Here is a 20,697-nt window from a genome sequence, read left to right on the forward strand (position 1 = left end):
TTTTATTTGAGAGTCTTGAATCTGCTGCCCCCATCCACCCAATCCTGGAAGCTGGAAATGAAGGCAGTTTATTTGTTTTTATTAACATATAATGTATTATTTGTTTCAGGGGAAAGCAATTTATTTTGTTAATGAGTTCAGAGGAAGGTTTGTGGCAGCAATTAGCAGGAGCAAGAGGAGCGGGAGCGGCAGAGAGACCCAGGAGTCAGGTCCTGTCAGAATTCAAGGGACAACTCGTGATTTCTTGAGAATTCCCTTGACTGACTCTTGAGATCCCAGGGCTGGGAGAGACCAAATTCACAGGACTGGAAGAAAGAAACGAGAGTCCGAATCCCAGGGGCCCTCTTTGGAACTGCTACTTCCTCCCTCCGTGGTGACCCTCAGGGGAGTGGCCTGTGGTGTTCCTTACGCAGCCCTAATTCAGGGCCAACGGGAGTTGGAAATCCTTGGGTGCTGGCTGTAGGTTTCCAGGGTGCCTGCCCACTGGCATCTCTCAAGGCTGGTTCCAGGCTCTGTGTTCAGGAGGGTGGGTCCGGAGCTCCCTGGCTTCTCGGGGTGAATTTGGTTTCTCCTTCTGGACTTTAGAAGAAGGTTCTGTGGGGCAGAGGAAGCAGAGCAGGCGGGTGCGGGCCTTGCGGGTACACACTCAGCCCAGGGAGCCCCCAGCCTGGCGGTGCAAGGCGGGTCCCAAGGAGCTCCACAGCAACCACAGCCAGAGCCCACAGGAGGCCAGGGAGAGTAGAAGGGATACGTGTGGTAAGCTAGGAGGGGACCAGGAGGCAGAGGGCTGGGGTCCCTCACGAAGAGCACACGACAAGTGGCAGGAAACACAGGGCCACTGAGGCCATCCCAGGAGCTGTGGCATAGCAGGTCAACTGTCTTGGGAGCATGAGGCCCTAATGTTTTGAGAAACTTGTAACAGAAAAGTCAACAAGTCCGGGCTTGGGTCTGCCCCAGATACTGCCAGCGGTGGAGCTCAGGCCACGCCAAACACCAGTTCATGGCCACCAGCCCGCGCTGTTGCGGAGTGGGAAACACAGCCCCAAACCGGGCTCTGCAGTGGCCCCCAGAGGACACTGTCAAGAGAGCCGGAGCCAAGGGAGATAGAAGGCACAGACGACAGTTTGACCCAAGCTGGGCTCAGGCCATGACAAGTCACAACAGGACATGAACCGCTCCTATAGGCCAACCCTGGTTCTTTGGACCAGCCTGAACTGCCCTGGCTCTGCCCAAGCACGGGGGCCTGGAGGAGCAGGGGCTCCCAGAGGGTGGTGACCCCAGGGAAGGGAGGCACATTTTGCTGAGGCCACCTCTGGGGGCAAATCCAGGCTGTACTCCCTTGGGCTCACCCAGCCCGTCATGCCTGGTTTGAGGCACTGTCTGTGCCCAGCAGAGAATGGTGCTCACTGCTCCATCCTGCTCCTGTGGGCGTCGCGTGGGACCCGTGGCGGGTCTCAAGGGCTGTTAGGATACCCAGACCCCGAGCATGCTACAGACTGGGCTCTGCTTGCCTTCCCTGAGCAGGAGGGTCTTTGAGTTGGACAAAATCCCAGGGTGGCTCACAGCAGGCCTGGATGGTACTCCAGGGATGGTGCCTCGTGCAGCCCTCCAGACGCCAGTCCAAAGAACCCACCAGCTCGGGCAGCAGACGGCCCCTGCACGCAGCATGGACAGACAGGGCCCTGCAGCCCGCCTGCCTATTCACCGTGGGGGGCTGCCGGGCTCCAGCTGCAGGAGGACCCCGTGTCTGGGCACGGGAGCACGGTCTTCAAGGACCTTTCGGACCGGCTGGGGGCTTTTGGCTGCAGAGGGAAGAGAAGAGCTACATATGCAGAGCAGAGCAGGAAACACAAAACAGGGCTTGGTTATTTCCAGGCAGAGCCCCATCAGACCTTTCCCTTCACTTGCCTCCTGCCTTGGGTCCTGCACAGGGCCCTGTGCCCTGTGCAGGCCCTCAGCCCATGCTGGCCAGAGGAAGAAAAGGCAAGCAGGGGGCTGAAGAACACATGTGTGGGTGGTAGGAAGGTGATGAGGCTGGAGACTAGACAGCAGAGAGGCACAGAGACAGAGAGAGAGGAGAGAGATGGATACACAGTAACAAAGACTGGCACCGACTCCAGCCAGGAATCGAGGAAGCAAGAAAAGGACAGGTGAAGAGAGAGGGGGAGAAGGATGAAGGAGAGAGGGCCAGATGGGGGGGGGGGAGACTGACGGGAAAGATGCAGGAGAGGGACAGAGGGAAAGGAGAGACAGAGAGAGAGAGACAGTAAGATAGAGGGACCCATGCAGATACAGAGACAGGAACAAAACGGACACAAGGAGAGACAGACATAGGGGATTGTAGAGCAAGATGGAGACCGGCCCAAGCTCCCTGGGGATCCTGCGGGAGGGGGCTGAACCCCGTGGTCCTGGCTGCTTAGAGATGCAGCGCGAGGGAATGCAGTTACATAGCCGGCAGAACTACTAGATAGTAAAAGACATGGAAATCTTTAAACTAGCTAATGATGGTGCAGGGGATGAGGTCCTGAGTGGAGAACCGGAAATCCTGAGTTTGTCCCAACTCCATCGTGTTCTTGGTCTGAGACCTGGACTGTGTCTGGGCCCCAGTGTTTCATATGTGAAGAAGAATCTGGACCAGACAGTCTAGGAAGCAGCTCTGACAATGCTGACAGGGTGACCCAGTGACTTAGTTCTAGGCCCTCTCTGGCCCGGGAGCTTTTTAGGATCGATGACTGTGAGAAGCTGTGTGCCCGGGCCAATCCTACAGGCTGGATGAAGGCTGAGGGTAGACTGGGAGAAGGTGGCCCAGATTCTGGAGGAGGAGAGGGAGGAAGCAGAGGGCCAGGTGCTGCGCACACTTACAGCTCATCGTCGTACTCCTTGGGGGGGCAGACGGCAACAACAAGGTCAATCCAGTCCTGTGGGAAGAAGCCCTGTGACTCTGGGGCATGCTCAGGGATCGATGGTATGTCTTCCCTTGACATTCCATTCTCACTCCTGGGCGCCGTGGCTCAGGATCAGCTGACTGGGGCCTTCTTCCCACGGGGAGGTGGGCCCCGGTGGGGCTGGAGGGCCTCCTGGTGGGCATTGGCCTCACTGTGCGGACCCATGATCTGGGGTAGCTTTCAGTCTCTGGGCCTTCACAACCATAGAGGCCAAGATTTACAGACCCTTGAAGGACACGAAGTTCCCAAATGTTGATCTGTGGACCAGGGCCAGGCAGTAATCTCAGACCCACCTGGGGGACTTCTTAAAACTCTAGACTCATAGACTTGGCCCCTGGAGATTTGGGGGAGGTCCTAGCTCCCCAGGTCACTCTGAAGCATATCCAATCAGGGAACTTTAGGCTTAGCTTTCTGTCCCTAACACTTGAATCCCCTCAATGGCATCATTGTCCACCCTTGGCTTGGGTATATCCAATAAAAAGTATGTGAAATATCACTGGGCCCGTCTACCATGCAATAGCTCTTAACATTACACCGAAAGCTCTCCCCAGGACTCCCTCCATCCGATCTAGTTCTGCTCTCAAGAAACATAGAGAACACTTCTGCTCCCTCTACCCTAATGCAGCCCTTCAGATAATCAAACACAGTCATCATGTTACCCGTGAGTCTTCTCTTCTTTACATCCCTTCATGTGGATCCCAGGCCCATCTGGTCAGCTTCCTCGGCTCTGAACTTAATAGCTCAGGCTCAGCTGCCTGCATACAGTTGCACAGGTTGTGCACTGCACAACATGAGAGGGCACCGTCCACACTGTAATCTGTAGGAGGGCATCCCCTCGGATTGTGCAGTGCATAACCTGAGAGACCTTATATGGTGGCCTCGACCCAAGTGGCTAATGAGCACAGATCAGACTACCACCAGACCCTCTTCCATTTCGGGCACCCTCTACTTCTGTTAATGCTTTCCAGTAGTCCCAAGCATTTTTGATTCCTGATCAGTGTGCACTTAGAGAAGACCTTAAGTCTTTTTCTTGCATGGGTTGCCATACTTTGTCTTCTGGAGTCTGTATTTGTGCCACTTGCTCTTTGGACTCAAGGTCAGGAACTGACATTTATTTTTCTGAATCTCATCGTGTCATATTGAGACCATTGGTTGGATGGGTTATGTGGATGTCACCCAAGAATTTCCTGGTCCCTGGATACCCGCTAGGGTTTAAGGCAGGCAGGCAGGGGAGGGAGACAGGGAGGGGGTTTGCTCTTACCCCCTGACTCCAGGCCTTCTGCAGGGTGGCCTCAGCCTCGGCCAGGGTGTAGTCCGTCACGATCTTGCCATTGATCGCCATGACCTCATCCCCTTTCACAATGCCACCTGCAAGATGAGGTTGACTGGTCAACTGGGCCGTTTGTGACGTGTGCCTGGCCCAGGACTTGGCAAAGGTGGGGGGCAGGAGGTCACTGGAGGGGTGCAGAAGGAGCCTGACTCCCGGCTTCTGATGGGCTCAGAAGGCACGAGGGGAAACAATCCACCAGGTTACTCAAAGAGCGCTTACTACCCACCCTGTCCATACTCCCTCACCCCAGCTCAGTAGAATCAGGACACCAATGATGAACCATTGCCTCCCTAGCCTTTGTACAGGCCTCTGCTATTACAGACCTGCATTGTCCATGAAGTTATCAGAAATATGAGCTAGTTCTGTGAGCTGTCCCTGTCTGTGTGCCAACCCTGCCAGTCTCCATCAGGCCCCTGACTAGGCCAAGGTCCTTCCTACCCCACAGCCTTCACATGCTATTCTACCTGGGACACTTGCCACCCCTGCCCCTTTCTTCTCTTTTCTAGGGCTAAGATGAAACGTTTCCTAGACAGATGTTGGCAGGGATGCAGAGAAAGGGGAACCCTCCTACACTGTTGGTGGGAATGCAAGCTGGTGCAACCACTCTGGAAAACAGTATGGAGGTTCCTCAAAAAGTTGAAAATAGAGCTACCATATGATCCAGAAATTGCACTACTGGGTATTTACCCCAAAGATACAAATGTAGGGATCCGAAGGGGTACATGCACCTCGATGTTTATAGCAGCAATGTGCACAATAGCCAAACTGTGGAAAGAGCCAAGATGTCCATCAACAGGTGAATGGATAAAGAAGATGTGGTATATATATATATATATACACACACACACACACACACACACACACACACACACACACACACACACACACACAATGGAATATTATGCAGCCATCAAAAGGAACGAGATCTTGCCATTTGCAATGACATGGATGGAACTGGAGGGTGTTATGCTCTGTGAAATAAATCAATCAGAGAAAGACATGTATCATATGACCTCACTGATATGAGGAATTCTTAATCTCAGGAAACAAACTGAAGGTTGCTGGAGTGGGGGGGGCATGGGAGGGATGGGGTGTCTGGGTGATGGACACTGGGGAGGGTATGTGCTATGGTGAGCACTGTGAATTGTGCAAGACTGTTGAATCACAGATCTGTACCTCTGAAATAAATAATATAATATATGTTAAGAAAAAAAAGAAGAAGTTAGCAGGAGGGAAAGAATGAAGGGGGGGAAACTGGAGGGGGAGACGAACCATGAGAGATGTTGGACTCTGAAAAACAAACTGAGGGTTCTAGAGGGGAGGGGGTGGGGGGATGGGTTAGCCTGGTGGTGGGTATTAAAGAGGGCACGTACGGCATGGAGCATTGGGTGTTATGCACAAACAATGAATCATGGAACACTGCATCAAAAACTAATGATGTAATGTATGGTGATTAACATAACAATAAAAAATTTTTAAAAATGTCATAATTATGTAATTATGAGAGTTGGATTCATCCTGCAGGTTTATAAGCCATTTATAGTTATTCTTACCTATTTTTTTATGTTGGGTTTGTGACATTTTGTTTATTAGGTTGTATGTTCTCTGTATATTAAAATAACTAAATGTTTGCCTGCCATGTAAAAAAAAAAAAAAAAAGATGAAATGTTTCCTCAGAGAGAACTGCTCTGACCTGCACGCAATCTCAAGCAGGTCTTTCCTATCGTTCTCTCAAAGAATCCCAGTCTCTTCCTGCAGAGCATTTTCATAATTTATAGTTATATATTTGTTGACTGATGGTCCCTCCCACCAGACTCAGCTCCACGAGAGCAAGGACCGTCTCTTTGGTTGACCACTATGTCCACAGCACTTACCATAATACCTAGAACAAAATGGGAACTTAATATATTTCTCGAACAAATGAATGATGTTAAAGGTCTTCCTGGGTAAGATGACCTGTAGTCCAATAAGTTTGGGAAGAGCTGAGTTATAAGCTAAGCAGAGTTACTCACTGCAGAGCTTGTCAGAGGCTTGAATATGCTAATATGTATTGTGGCTCTCCAAGAAGTAGATAGATTGTGCATGGTTTCTCATACATCTTCAACTTCAGAACCTTAAAAAAAAATGTTTTTTAAGGACTTTTTCTTAGTTCTGGTGTCCACAGCACATTCTCTGGTTTATGTTGAAATAGATCACCCAGAAGTCTTGTAGGCATGAAGACCAGAGGAATGTAGTGATTGATACTGAAGATGATGTGGCAGTGGCTTAAAACACTGCTCCTGGAGAAAAGGTCACCAGCTGCTGGTATGTCCAAAGCAGTGTGGGACCAGGCTGTAGACAGCAGCTTCCTCTGGCCAGTGGGCCTGGGGAGAGGAGACTTTCACTTTTTCCTTTTGTACGAATTCCAGATGGAACCTCAGGAGCAACAAGGCAGCGGTTGGGCTGGCGCTTTGTAAGGAGGGGAGGGTCCCATTTATTCTGGTGACTCGCCTCTGTAGCCCACAGAACCAGGTGACTTTCCCATCACTCTGCCTCCCGCCTCAAGGGCTCAACCACCTTCCATTCTACCGACTGCAGCCTAGCACCTGCCCAGGAGGGACCTCACCATGGGATACCTGCTCGGGCCTGGAAGGGTGAGGGGCCCTAAGGCTCCTCCTTCGAGGCCACTGATTCCTTCACAAAAGACCCAAGACTATTGAAAATGCTCCTGGCTTTGGAAGAAGAAACCGCTAATGGTGAGTCGCAGATACTCTTGGGCAGGTGAGCGGGTTTAAGGCAAGAGTAAAGCAAAATACCAAATGGCCTGGGCTCCAGTCCTGCCTCCACCACTTACCGGCTGTGGGTCCTTGAACAAGCATTTTACCTTTCTGTGCCTCGGTTTCCTAAGCTGTAAGATGAGAGTAATTACAGTACCTATTTTCGGTGCTGTCGTGAGGATTAAACGAGTTAATAATACACGTGAACGCTTCAGACACAGAGTAGGTGCAGATATTTAGAATCACATCTGGCACATGGTGAGCTCTTCATAGACATTAGCCCTTATTATTAAAAGGACAGGGAAGGTTAGGATGCTTTCTTTCCTGCCTTTACATGTGCTGCCCCCTCTTCCTGGAAAGTTCTTTCCCGCCATCATGAGGCTAACATTGACTTACCTTTTAAGCTCAGGTATGATGCTTGTAGGGAGCCTTCCCCCATGGCCCCCTTTTCCCTTGGTGGGTCAGGGGCCCCTCAGGGTCCCACAACTGTCTGTCAGCGGACTGCCCTGTTATGGCTGGAATCCGGCAATTCTGAGCATGTTTTCACCACTAGACGGGGAGCCCCGCAGGGCAGGGTGGGGTCTGGTTGACTGTACACCCATAGTCCTGGCACCGTCATATGCCCACGGGCAATGTGTGGGACTCAGAAGATGGACGGGTGGATCCAGATGGGGGAATTCTTGAGCAATGGTCGGACCACTCCAAGTGGGCAGTGTGTGCTTTCCTGGGCCCCTGTAAAACCACCGTACCATCCCCAAACTGGGGCATGGCTGGTCCCCACTCACCGTGCCGCTCAGCAGCTCCCCCCTCATACACAGCCGAGACGACCACCTTCCCGATCGGGGAGTCCACACCGCCTTCTAGGGCCAGATCTAAGGATCCCTCCTGGGTGGAGAAAAACAGGCCTTCAAGAGCCAAGCAGATAGCAGCCTGTGCACCCCTGGGTACCCAGGATCCTCTTGACAGGGCTACAAAGAGGGCCAGAGAAGTCATGGGGCCAATGACAACGCCATCAGGGAGGAACGGGGGCATGGACACTGAGTGGGGCCTGGGTGTGTGGTCCCACCACAGGAGGGGATGTCCCTGAGGGAGAAAAGGGTAGGGATCTAAGGAGTCACCCAAGAGTCATCTCCAGAGTAGGAGAAGCAGGGCACCAAGATGGGAGGGGGCTGGGGCAGAGAAGGGTGGTGGCCTGCCTGACCTCCATGTGCCCACGTACCTTCTTAATGCGCAGGAGCCGGACATCCTTCCCTATGATCTGCTCTGGGGTGAACTAGAGGGAACAGATAGTGGGGAACTTTGAGTCTGCCTGGAGGATGAGGGTGGGGGTCCCACAGAGTACATGGACAAGGGGATCCTTTCCAGCCCCACACCCATCGGTCTTCACCTGGGGGTCCCAGGCCTCATGGGGGCCACATGGACACACAAAGAGGTGACCACAGAAATCCCAGATCCATTCTTCCTGAGAATATTGTGAGGGCTGGGCAAAGACATGCCCTATAAGCACCCAGAAAATCACAAAGCACCCGATACATAGTCAGTGCTCAGCAAGTGTAACAGCTCTTATAACCCCACTGTGCCCCAACACACACGCCAGTCCTATGGGTCACACTAGAATGCTGTTTGCAATGAGCCTTCACAGAAAAGAGCAGATGGGGCTCCCTGGGTCTCCTCACATGCCCCACCTCATCCCTGGGACCCCCAGGGCCCAGAATGCATCACAATGGAGCACGCTGTAACCCCCCCCCCCCCACAGTCCTGGGATGACTCTCCAGGGGAGGAGAGTTATCTCTCACCATGGAGTAGGGGTCAAAGCCTTCCTCATATTTCCGGAAATCCTGGAAGCAAAGGGAGGGTGTTAGGGCCACAGGGCAGAGTTTTCTGAGGGTCACTGCAGGAAGCAAGCTTAGGGCAGAGGAAGAAGACTCGAATGGGTCAGATGTAGGGGAGAGAGTGGGGGGCCAGATGTGGCCCGGATGCGGAGGAGGCTGGAAGCCCCAGTAGCCAGAGCACCTCTTCCCCGGGGAGAAGCAGGAAGCTCTGGAAGCATTTGGAGGAGCCCAGCCCCGGACCCTGCATTGTTGCAGCGGGGTGGGCGTCCGTGGCTGGCAGGGGCGCCTGCTGATGTCCAGGTGGTCTGACCGGCCTGTGTTGGCCTTGCTTAAGCTGTCATCTGCCCACAGCCTCAGGTCCTTTAGGTCCTCCCTGAGTTCTTCCAAGTGCTCATGCGAGGCCAGGTTCAGGCACTGAGGGTGAAGGCCCGCCTTTCTTCACCCGGTGCTCTGACCCCAAAGAAGGACAACAATGCTCAAGAGGTAGCTCTCCATGGGGAATCCAGCCACAAGATGACTGGGGCACAGGGCGGTGGACCGTGCAAAGGGATGTCAGGCTCCAAGAGGAAGAGGGGTGTCTGTGCCTGCCCAGTGCCCAGCACTGTTCTTAATGTAATGCTTATCTAGAATGTAAGAGGCCTCCCAGACCCTTAGCCAGGAGAGGATGAAGGAGGAGACTTATCTCAGGGAACCTGGCTTGGTGAGGGCTGTGGAAACAGTGTCCCCAGGATGTAGAAACAAGGTGGTAAGAAGGAAGGTAGGGGCAGAGTCAGCACACACTGCCTTCCTAGGAATCCTCCACAGAGAGCAGGAGCTGGGGGTCCACAGACTCGGGCGCCAGGCACGCCAAGTCCTAGGCAGCAAAGCCTCAGTTAGTCCCCATGGGCAGGCAGGAGCAGAGGAGAGGCCCTATAGTAGGGGCCCAGGTAGGCCCTGCTGGACTGAGGGGAGCCATCCCCAGCACACAGTTCCCTGGGCCACACCAAGTGTCCTCTGAGGCCTGTGGTCAGCCTCAGGGGGAGGCCACTGCCTTCTCTATGCCCAGCATGCTGCAACCACACTCTGGGCACAAGATGAGGACCAAACATCCGCAGGTGGCTCCCTGGGCACCAGTCTGCCCTCCCTCCTCATCCAGGCTTTGTTGCCCAGGCTCAGCCCCACAGACCCTGGGAGTTTGGAGGCTGTCCCCATTCGAAGGCCACAGCCACTCCCAGGTCAGTCTCTGGGCATCAGGGCAGCAGACAGAGGAAGGGATGCAGCAAATCCATGGGCAGGAGAGGTCAAGAGGCAGGATATGGAGTCAATGCCCTTTCCCTGAGGGCCCTGACTACTTCTGGCTATTTCTTCTAGAAAGCTGGACAGTGCCGGCTATGGGCTTCCCCTTCTCCCTCCCTGTGAGAATCAGCTCTCAGAATGGGCATGATGGCAAGGGTTTGTGTCTTGTGTGAATTTAGATCATAGACTTATAAGCCACTACAGCTGGTCAGCCCTTGAAGAGGGAGCCCAACCCTTCAACAGATGGAGAAACTGAGGCCCAGAAAGGTGACATTCATGCCCAAGGTCACCCAGCCAGTGGGTAGTGGAGCAAGGGTTTGACTTCCAGTCTGGGTCCTTGGGCTCCTCCCTTCCAGCCACTCTCCCTTTGAGGGCTGTCTGTGCCCTAAACAGCAAGGGCTGAAATGTCTATCTCATGATCAGATAATGCGCTTTGCCAGGTGGGATGGTGGAGCACGTAGGAGCCCGACTGTGGAGCCTGACCTCTTGGATGCAAATCCAGGGCCTGACAGGAGCTGTGCCATCATGGGCACATTTCCTAACGTCTTGGCTTCAGTTTCTCATCTACTTACCTCCTAGGGTTGCTACAAAGATTAAATGAGTTTATATACATAAAGTATTTAGAAATAGTGCTTGGCACAGTGACAGTCTCCCGTCACTCCTCAGTCCTGGGCTGGGAGCAGCCGCCTTTGCAAACTCCCATGTGTCTCTGTGAAGCTGATACTTCCCTGTCGCTCCACCTATAGTCACATCAGCCTGGAGTCTGGTGGTGGGTTAGTGGTGAGATTGGCTGCAGTATCTTTCTCTATCTGGGGATCTCTTCCACCATTGGTGAGACCGCCAACCCAGTGTCTGGCTTTGGGAACAGAAGTCCCCAGGAGGTGGGAAAGTAAGTGGCTGCTTGCCTGACAGAACTCACAGGCCAGGAAGGACATCCACATCCTTGTGCCCAGGAGCACCCCGGGCAGGTGGAGGACCTGGACTACCACTTCCTCCCTGACTGGTTCAGTGCCAGGCAAAGCTGTGAGCTGCCTCGAGGGGACAAGACAGGGGAAGAGGCAGGGAGACACCTTCTCTCCTAGGGCTGAAGGGAGGGGCCCATCTTGGCCTCTGCGACCCTCTGCAGCTTCCCTCTGCCCTGCTCCTCTTTGAACAAACAGTAGCAAAAGAGCAGAGCCCTCAGGGATCCTGCTGCTTTCTCAGCTGGGGCATGGGGTCTAATAAAGCCAGGGTCCCCTCCTGATAGAGGACCCTTCCCCACTCCTGGCTGCAGGCAACAGGGACACGGCTCTGGCCTGAGGCTCTGGTGGAGGGCCCTTGGGGCCGCCTCAGAGCCGGCTGGTACTCCCGGAGAGAGAAGTCGGAGCGGGAGGGACAGGGGTGGCGGGGAGGGCTGCAGACCACGACGGGTATCGCTTTACTTGTCTGAACGCTGTCTGATAAACCACCATCCTCTTCAACATCTCCTGTGGCTGCCAGAAGAAGAAAAAAAGTTCCACGCTGGACATTACCAATAGGCCTCGTGTGCCCTCTGGTGCCAAACCCCGGGCCTGCCAGCCTGGGGCTGCCCTGCCAACATCCCGCTCCGAGTAGACACAGCCTGATGTATGTCAGGGGCCGGCCAGACGCCCCCAGGTACAGCTGCTACCTGCTTCTAGTCAAGCAGACACCACCCTTTGTCATGGGACAGAGAACACTCCCCGGGGGCACCAACACGGGTTATCACAGGGGCATGAACTTTGCTCTTTGGGGAGCTGACAGGACAGCAAAATCTCAAAATAAGTATCTGAGCTGTCCTGCTCTGACATTTGGATAGGGTTTCCTTGAAAGGGGAAGAACAATTCTGGCATGACTCTTTTCCCACCATGGGTGCGAGGCCGGTCAGTGCCTGGCACCCCCCGGGACATGGGGCTCCACATGAGTCCCTCAGCCGTAGGCGACTGGGGGTGGGAAGACCCTACTGCTCCCCCAGGACCACGCCTCACACTCCCAGTCCAGGGAGCAGTGAGTGTCGAGATGGACAGAGTGAGTGGCTCCGCTTTGGATGGTCCCCCATCTGAGGATGTTCTGCGTCGTGCCTCGCCAGGCCTTAGGGGCCGAGGCCAGGGCCAGTGGAATCACTGGAGGTTTGGCAAGATAGCAATGTGGGAAAGAGCTTGAGCTCTGGAGTCTGAGACACTCTGGAGTAAGTGGTAAGATCTGGCTCTGCCTGGGGCAACCGACGTACCCCCTCTAAGCCTCAGTATCCTGACACACGGTGGGCTCACAGTAAGTCTGAGCTGTTACCATTCTTACTTCTAGAGGGAGCTCCAGCCTGTTTGGTACCCACATGGATTCATCTCTTGGTCAAGGAGAAGTCAAGAGCTGGCTCTTAATGTGCGGTTGTGGCCCACCTCACTCTCCCTCCAGGGGCAGGAGAAGCCAGAGGAGACAGCCCTTGTCTGCTCCTCTGGAGATGCCCTGGAGGGGACCCGAGGGGCTTACCAGGACCTCAGATTTCACAGCTGGCCTGTAGATGAAGTTGGACTCCTGGGGGACCATGACGGGCTTGGAGATAGTGGACACGCCAGGGCCTCGTGGAGGCTGTGGGCTTGGGCAAAATGTCTACAAGGGTTAGTGTACAAGAAACCCCCATGAAGGCATGACGGGAGTGGCCCAGGCCAACCGCCACGCTTTGACACACATGCAAATCCTCACCATGCACATGCTGAGCCCCCCTGGTTCATTCACCCTGTTGAAGGTGCCAGGGGTGTGATCTTCAGCAGAGAGATAAGAAGTCCATTGGCCACAGTGTGTCCTGAGACCACAGAAACTAATGGGTGGCTCTAAGAAATCAGGGACTTGAGCCAGAGCCTAGTTCCAGGGGTGCCAGCAGCCTCTGTCACTCAAGAGGATACACTTTCCAGGCTCTCTGTGGCCATGGGTGCCATCTAGCCTCCTCTCTCCCTAAAGGCTATCTCTTTTGGCTGCGCTTCCATTCCCCAGACTGCACACAAAGCATCTGCTGTCCCTGGCGGGTGGGCATGGAGGCTCTGGCCACGGGAGGTGGGGACCAGTCAGAGCAGAATCCAGGAGAGCTGGCACAACCTGTCTGCTCTGCTCTAACGCACTCCATCCCCGTGGGCGAGACAAATCGAATCGGATCACAACCTTACCCAGACTCTTCATGGGTCCCCACTGACTGCTGAGCTCCTTGGCTTGACGCGCAAGCTCCTTCATGAGTTCCTTCCTGAGTTCCTCCTTGTCATCTTTATGTTCCCTGTACCTTTCATGCCCTTCCTCCCATCCACCACGTACCACTGTCATCCTTCAAGCCTCAGCTCATCAACCCTTCACTCTGCAGAGGTTCCTTCAACCTCCCATTAGAATGAATCCTCCCCATAGCACCTGCCCTGGGCCATTTTATAGCTGAATCGTGTCTGCTCAGCTGCTCATCCTTCAGACAGCAAAGTCCGGGAAAGCACGGGTGTGCCAATTTCCTCACTGTCCCCTGCAGCATGGCTCCAAGCTCCCCTTCTCCTCACACAAAGATACAAGGCTAGTGCTCAATCAATGCTTATTGAATCACATTTGTCAAGGAAAAGCTGCTGCCCATCTTGATAAGGGGGACTCACAAGAAGGATATGACCCTCTGTGCCAGCCTAACTCAGCCCCCTGTAAACCTGCTCCTGGCTGAGCTCTAGGACAAGACAGCCTCTGGAACGGACAGACATCTCTGTCAGAGCTGCAAGGTCCAACAGAGGTCTAGAAGGAGTCCCCCTGAGAGTCCTCTGCCAGAAGCTGCCTCCTTGTTGGTGCCTAGCACTTTCTTTACTTCCACCTTCCCCCAAGCTCTCCTGAATGCTCTGAAATGCTTATTCTGCTCTTCATGCTGGGCCTCAAATCCATGCATGGAAGGTTAATAAAAATCAGATGAGGTACTACTGACTGCCCTCTCTCAAAGCTCTCACCCTTAGCTGACGTGAGCTGCTTTTAACTCTGACTCAAGCCTGGCCCCACAGCTACTGCAGCAGAGGAATATTTTGTTTGTCCCTCCACGGGATCAGAGCTCCATATCTTCCTTGGGGATTGCCTCTTCCGAAATAGTCTTGGGATTAAGAACAACTAATAAGAAATATGTTTTTTTGAGAAAGGTCACTGTTCAGCCTCCTGACATCCAAGGTGGGGCGGGGGAGGGAAACCTAGTCTTTTTATAGGAAATTTGGAGATTTCTAGGTACTCTTTGTCTTCATTTTTTCAGTAGCTGGAAGCTGGCCAGAAAGTTCTGGGTATTATACTTCAAGCCAATGGAATTGGCTAACTCCATAGAAAATGGCATTGTAATGTCTTAACACTACACCAAACAGTGTTGTCACTTCATTTACAGATCCTAACACTGCTCCGCCACTTCTCCCCTCCTTTCCCCCTGGTTAACCTGGGATTCATTTCCCATATTCCCGGTTTTCTGAGCTTATATCGAAAAGTGACTGGCTGTGACCTAGAGCTCTGGTTATTCAGTAACGCAGCCTTGCAAGTACCATAGGGAATGTTACCAGCCCGTACTAGCCAAGAGGAGCAAAGAGAAACCAACAGACATGGATATACAGTTGCTCATCACAAGTATCACAGGCAATTCACCATACAGGATAGTACTTCAAAATCAGTAGAAACCACGCACATGCAGGGTGACCTCAGCATGCGGGTTGGGAGCTCATGCCTGGAAAATGGGTTGGAGTGATGTTTCTTCCAGTCTCCGCTGGTGAGAGCAGCGGAGGGTGGGGGGAAACAACAGCAGCCCTGCCCACACTTTCTGCTTTGCAGCACAGCATGCGGAACAGGAGCAATACCTTTGGGGTGGGTGGGAAACTCCGTTCAGGAACAGGGGAGTTAGTGGGCTTCCCACTGTGGTTTGCCTCCCAGTCCTCTGTTGGATCTCCTGTGTCCCCAGCACGGAAGGGGTGGTTGCCCAGTGCCTCTTCCAGTGCCGAGGGTAGCGGGCGGGTAGGAGTCAGGTCTTGGGTGGGAATAGATGGTGGGGGAGGGATGGGAATGGGGGGTGGAGTGCGTTGCACCCAGGGTGAAGATGGGGCACACACATGGCCTGACGACGGAAGGACAGGGGGTGCAGGGACCTTGAGGGATGGGTTGGAGGGTGGAGGGTGGGGCATCACGGGTAAGGCGGAGGGAGTCTTGGGGGGATAGTAGAACATGTCCAAGGGGATGTCATCCAGGTCAGTGGTGTGGAGGTGCAGCCCGCCTGCGAAGCGTCTCAGGGGTGGGACCAGGGGAGACACAGAAGGTGGGGGAGGCGGGGGCCCCGTGGTCATCTGGGGGGTTGCAAGGAAGTTCTGTAATTGTCTGACTAGGGCTCCACTTCACAATACACTGAGTATAATGCTTTTCTGTTTCTTTTGCTGCTGGAGACCCACCACCCACAAACCAGAATCATGGGGGTATCGCTTCTCTGTCACCTAGGTGCTCAGGTGAGCCCACACCAAGTGGCTAGGAGGGAGTGCCCAAATGCAGGATGGTGCTAAGGTATGCCACATGTGGGTGAAGAGTGAGGTGACCGTACAGGTTATCATCTAAACTGGAACAGACTTGAGAGTGAGAGGGGCACTCTGAGCAATGACTCCAGGACAACATGCCTAACGGAGACCATCTCAGATGAGCTTGGACATAGTGGTCACTCTGGAGATAAGCCCAGAAATACAGGTCTGTCTCCCTCCCCAAGAGAGCCAGGCAGAGTGGGCTGGTAGGGGCGGCCCCGGACACGGAGGCTGGCGGGTGGCCATCTTGCCTCCCGCTGTCCCCAGAGTGGGTCGTTCTGAAGGCAGCAGGAGGGCCTCTGGGGAAAGAAGGGCTCTGTTACCTCTGACATCTCATTATCAGCAGAGGAAATCTGCTCAAGGCGCGTCTGACAGAGCCTTTCCACCCAATACTGAATCTTTTCCGATTCCTCAAGATCTTCCCGCTCTGTCTCGGACACCTAGGACCCAAGGACAGTGCAAAAAGGTGAGGACAAAGAGCACACTGCGTCCCATGGGGGTGGCACACTCAGATCAGCAGCAGAGAAACACTTCTTTAGAAAGTACTGTGGGTGGGTCCACTCTCCAGGAAAAGACCCTGGCTTATTCCACCTGGCCCCAGAAGAGGCGGAAATTAAGAGGGAGAGGGTGCTGGGGAATCAGGTGGACTAACAGCACCTGTAGGCCAAATCAGAGGAGGGGCTCGTGCATGGTGTGGAACTAGTCGGGATTAAGCTCCCAGGGTCCGCACGAACACTGAGGCTCTTGTGATTTTCCAGTGGTCCTTTTTTAAGGCTCCTAGCATATTCCAAAAGTTTAACTTTGCTCTTTTTTCCCCCCTCTAGGCTGCCTTGTCCTCAGAAATACAAGTTGGATTTTATTTTTAATTTTGTAGCTTATTCGTTCCTAATGCCAGACCTAATGCACTTCACATTTTCCAGGATTACTCTGGTTTTGTAATCTAATCTGCTTGGCATTCTGATTCATGGAAGCATTAAAGAGAAGCAGAACGAATAACATCTCCAATAGTTAGGGAGTTAAGGTCACCCAACTCACCTAGGAAATAGGAATTACTCATGCTGGATGATTGCTTTTGTCATGTCTTGAAGGGGACAACCTTAGATACATTTCCAGGTTGAAGAGGTCCAGCCTCGGATACATCCTATGTTTTGTTTTGTTTTTTTAATTTTATTTATTTTTTGGGAGAAAGAGAGAGCGTGAGTGAGCACGCATGAACAGTGGGGAGGGGCAGAGGGTGAAGCAGACTCCCCACTGAGCAGGAGCCCAACACGGGGCTCCATCCCAGGACCCTGGGATCATGATCTGAGCTGAAGGCAGACGCTTAATCGACTGAGCCACCCAGGAGCCCCTGGATGCATTCTATGTTGATGGAAGCAGCCTCACCCTCATTGGGGAATAGCTTCAGACACCACATCTGCACAAAGGGGTTTTAGCCTCACACCCATACTCTCAGAGCCAAGGCAGGTTAGGGAAGTCTGGTCTTGGACTCATAACCTGGGTAGAGGGGCCAAACAGACTCGGACCTGATGATAAATGGATGGAAGGCTAACTTCAGTTCTACAATCCAGGCAGAGGGGTTAGCCTTAGGGTCTTACTCTACTTAGGGAGGGAGACCTCATAGCCACCCCTAGGCTGGCCAGGCCTAGCCTTGGACTCATACTCTGGTGGGGCTGGGATGGAGGAGACAGACTCAAACCTCTAGTCAGGTGGGTGAAGGGTTAACCTAAGTGTGACAATCTGGGCAGAGAGGCTAGCCTCAGACCCATACCCGAGCAAGGAGTCTAGTGTCTGTTCCAAACATACACCTAAGCCAGAGGCTAGTCTCCTTGATCCTGGGCAGATGGAATGATCCCACGTTCTAGACTGAGCGGAAGGGCAGGGCCCACTCCATCCCTGGACTCCACTTGGGGAAAACAACTCCAGCTGGTTCCCTGGGAGCTTGGTGGGGAATAACCAAGCTGTGCCCTGGGACGCTCACCTGGCCTCTGAGTAGGACACATACCTCCTGGGCCAGCCGGTTGATCTTCAGTTGTTTTTCCTTTTCCAGCATTTCCTCTTTCTCTTTGTAAAGCTTTTGCTCAAACTCTAGTTCCTTCTTATTCTTTCTCAACTCCTGCAGGCTGTCGTACTTGGCTTTCTTCTTATCCTTTCCTTTCTGAGCAGATGTGGCAGTGTTTACATGACAAGGGTTACGAGGTCGTGTTGACGCTGACACAGCACAGCAAACAGGGCATTCAGTCCACAGACTGCACCAGAAAACAACCCTGTGCTGAGCCCCTCCCCCAACTCTGCCCCTCTGCACTGGGCACTGGACCTCAGGTGTAGGGCAGGCAAACTGCTGCTACCCACTGTGGAGTGGGAAACACATGCCCTGTGCCAGCCAGAAGAACCAGCTTACTCATTCCCTAGCCAGCTGTGTGACCTTGGCTAAGTTCTTTGACCTCTCTGGGCTTGATTCACCTCATCTCCAAAACAGAAGAAATACCTGCTCCACAGGCTTGCCATCAGAGCCAATAAAATAACATCTACAAAACAACTTTATAAACATGAAAGCATGGTATAAATAAAATACACTGAATTAGGTTCTAGTATCTAGGCACATGCCTTCTCCATTATCTGGAAAGAAAGGTATCTCGTGTTTAGGCAACAGAGATATATCCTGGGAGATTCTACAGAAAATGTGGGCGAGGTGGTGAGCCTCATTTGCAGAGATCCTAAGCTGCAGGAGGTGGGAGCCAGCCTCAGACCTGGGAGCCCAGAGCGAGGAACATCAGATTTTGCTCTGATGCTTAAGCTGCAGACTATTTAATCCTGTGGAGGCCCTCTGAACTAAGCATTAGCCAGAAACTAAAGGACTAGGAGATGAGGGTGGGGAAAGAGGATGGCCTCACTGCTTTAAACTGACTGTCAAGGTTCGAGAGGATTTGGGATAGGAGATACCAAGCAAACAGACTCCTTATCTTTCCTGGTGGAATTGGACCCATAAAACCTACTTTCCTGGTTGCTCCTCCCATGGGGTTGCAAGGAAGCCAAGGAATAAGGAAGGAAGAAAACTAATGTTTATGGACTGCTTATGTGCTAAGGGATTTATGTTGACTATCTCATATGTAGGTATTATCCTCACTCTCTTGATGAAGGAGCCAGGGCTCAGAGAGGTGAAAACCCTTGCCCAGTGTCAAACATCTAGTCAGTGGTGGTGCCAGGATCTGGACCTGAGTCTTCCAGGTCCTACAAGTTTTCCCCTGTGCCCGGGTGAGCTGGCAGCACCTGGGGTGATGGCAGGAGGGAGCATCAGCCCCATCACACACAGCACAAAGGACAGAATTAGCACTCAGGAGAGGGGACAGCAGAGAGAGTCAGCATTCTGGGGTATTTCTGTGGGGAGGAGGAAATCTGTTCACAGAGCTCACTCCCACCCCAACAAGGGGTCTTCTCTCAGAATTCTTGAATCATCCCAGCATCTAAGGGCAGGAATGAAGAACTGAGTTTCTCAGCACCGGACATAAAACTTTGTCCACAGCTGGAAAGACTTGGGAGTGTAGTTCTGGACCTATGACTGAGTTATCCTGCCTCCCCTCCTAAAGACAACCCCTACTTCCATGCACAGATAATGTGCTTTGGAGATGGTCCCCTATCTTGGGGATAGAGGCCCACCCCCCCAGAGCAGTCTTATGAACTACTTGAGAAAATGATTCTCACTTCTTCGGAGTCCTGCTTGGTTCCTTGCCTACCATGTTCATTGTACTCTTGGCTGGGTTGATAGATGAACCCTGCCATCATATTATAGATCAGACAACAATTCCCCCAAGTGGAGCCAAGAACATTCTGCCTAATGGTAGCTTGCTAGAATAAGGACATGACTTCTCACAGGTACCACCATGATAGGAATGGCCATTCTGTTGGTTAAAAAAAAAAAAAAAACAACAACAAGCCTCCCCCCGCAAAAAAAAAAAAAAAAACCCAAAACTATCACTGCTAAGATTTTAGAGCCAGGGCTCCTGGATGGTGCAGGCAGATGTGACAGTTTCTGTCCCATTTCCAAAAAAGTAGCACCTCTTTACTGATGCAGGAGGTTAAATTATCCCATAGCATTGTCTACGGACCTCATACTGGTGCCCAATATATAGGTTACTCAGTTGCATGTGAATCCATCTCCCCTGTGGGACAGTGGGCTCCTGCAAGTAGGGCTGGTTTGCATGTTTTACTCAAGCATCTCTAGTGAAAGGCTTAGTCAGAACCATGCACCCTTCAGGCTCTGATGCAGACTTGGTGGGGCCACAGGCCTGGGGACCATGAGCCCCAGAGGGACCTACTACTGGGTTAGGAATAAGACATTGGATCTTTATCTTTGCAAATAAGGGCAATTTTGTGCATTGCCGATCATGGCCATAGACAGCCACGTGAATTACCTGGGGACTTCGTGTTCTAGCTGCTGGGACGCAAGGCGTGTCACAGGCTCTGGAGAAAGTGACAGTGGAATTTCAGAGCCAGCACGAGGGATGTGATTCTGTTTTCCTTTTAGCTGTCACTTAAATTCACGGTGAATAGTCCTTTTGGTCTGGGCCGAAAGGAAAGACAGCTGGGGTGGATATGCTCTTGCTTCTACCTGGAAGCAATCTTTCTCTCTTTTGGAAATGAAATGAAAACAAAAATACTAGCTATTCGGTTATACTGAACTAATGAATAGAGGAGAACGGGTCTCCTTTACCCACAGCAATTTCCAAGCGGCATGGTTTCCTGTGGGAGGTCTGTGTGTGGAGGAGACACTTGTTCTCTTAAATCTGGCTGGTTATTAGCACCTGGAGAAGATTTTACCCATCCATCTCCTTTAAATTATTTTTCCCAGTAAAATCTTGTGTGTGTGCATGTGTATGTGTGCGTGCCGTCCTCTCTAGGTGAGTTCTAATAGAGAGTGCATAGAGGAGAATTAGAAATCTAACCCGATGACACATCCTAAGCCACAGAGTCAGGCTGTAGGATGAAAAAGACAGTCTTCTGAGACTGAGTCCTTTCTGAGACCATGGCAGTGTG

At 52.6% G+C, this 20,697-nt stretch overlaps 1 protein-coding gene across 2 annotated transcripts in view; it reads right to left on the minus strand.

Annotated features, from left to right (window-relative positions):
* Positions 1-52: 52 nt before the first annotated feature.
* Positions 53-20,697, minus strand: part of USH1C (USH1 protein network component harmonin) — a 46,439-nt gene continuing 25,794 nt past the window's right edge. Inside the window, exons 16-27 of one of the 2 annotated variants that reach the window (XM_027581472.1) lie at positions 17,669-17,821; positions 15,990-16,106; positions 14,965-15,444; positions 12,623-12,742; positions 11,560-11,610; positions 8,828-8,869; positions 8,251-8,304; positions 7,817-7,916; positions 4,207-4,313; positions 2,863-2,933; positions 1,723-1,822; positions 53-600 (exon numbers count right to left, since the gene is read on the minus strand). In XM_027581472.1, the coding sequence (XP_027437273.1) occupies positions 421-600; positions 1,723-1,822; positions 2,863-2,933; positions 4,207-4,313; positions 7,817-7,916; positions 8,251-8,304; positions 8,828-8,869; positions 11,560-11,610; positions 12,623-12,742; positions 14,965-15,444; positions 15,990-16,106; positions 17,669-17,821 (1,575 nt within the window). In that variant the 3' untranslated portion in view covers positions 53-420. The remainder of the gene's footprint in view (positions 601-1,722; positions 1,823-2,862; positions 2,934-4,206; positions 4,314-7,816; positions 7,917-8,250; positions 8,305-8,827; positions 8,870-11,559; positions 11,611-12,622; positions 12,743-14,964; positions 15,445-15,989; positions 16,107-17,668; positions 17,822-20,697) is intronic. The other variant, XM_027581474.2, reaches the window with a different exon arrangement.

This window comes from Zalophus californianus, chromosome 11, assembly GCF_009762305.2.
Source record: "Zalophus californianus isolate mZalCal1 chromosome 11, mZalCal1.pri.v2, whole genome shotgun sequence".
In the NCBI taxonomy this organism is placed as follows: Eukaryota; Metazoa; Chordata; class Mammalia; order Carnivora; family Otariidae; genus Zalophus; species Zalophus californianus.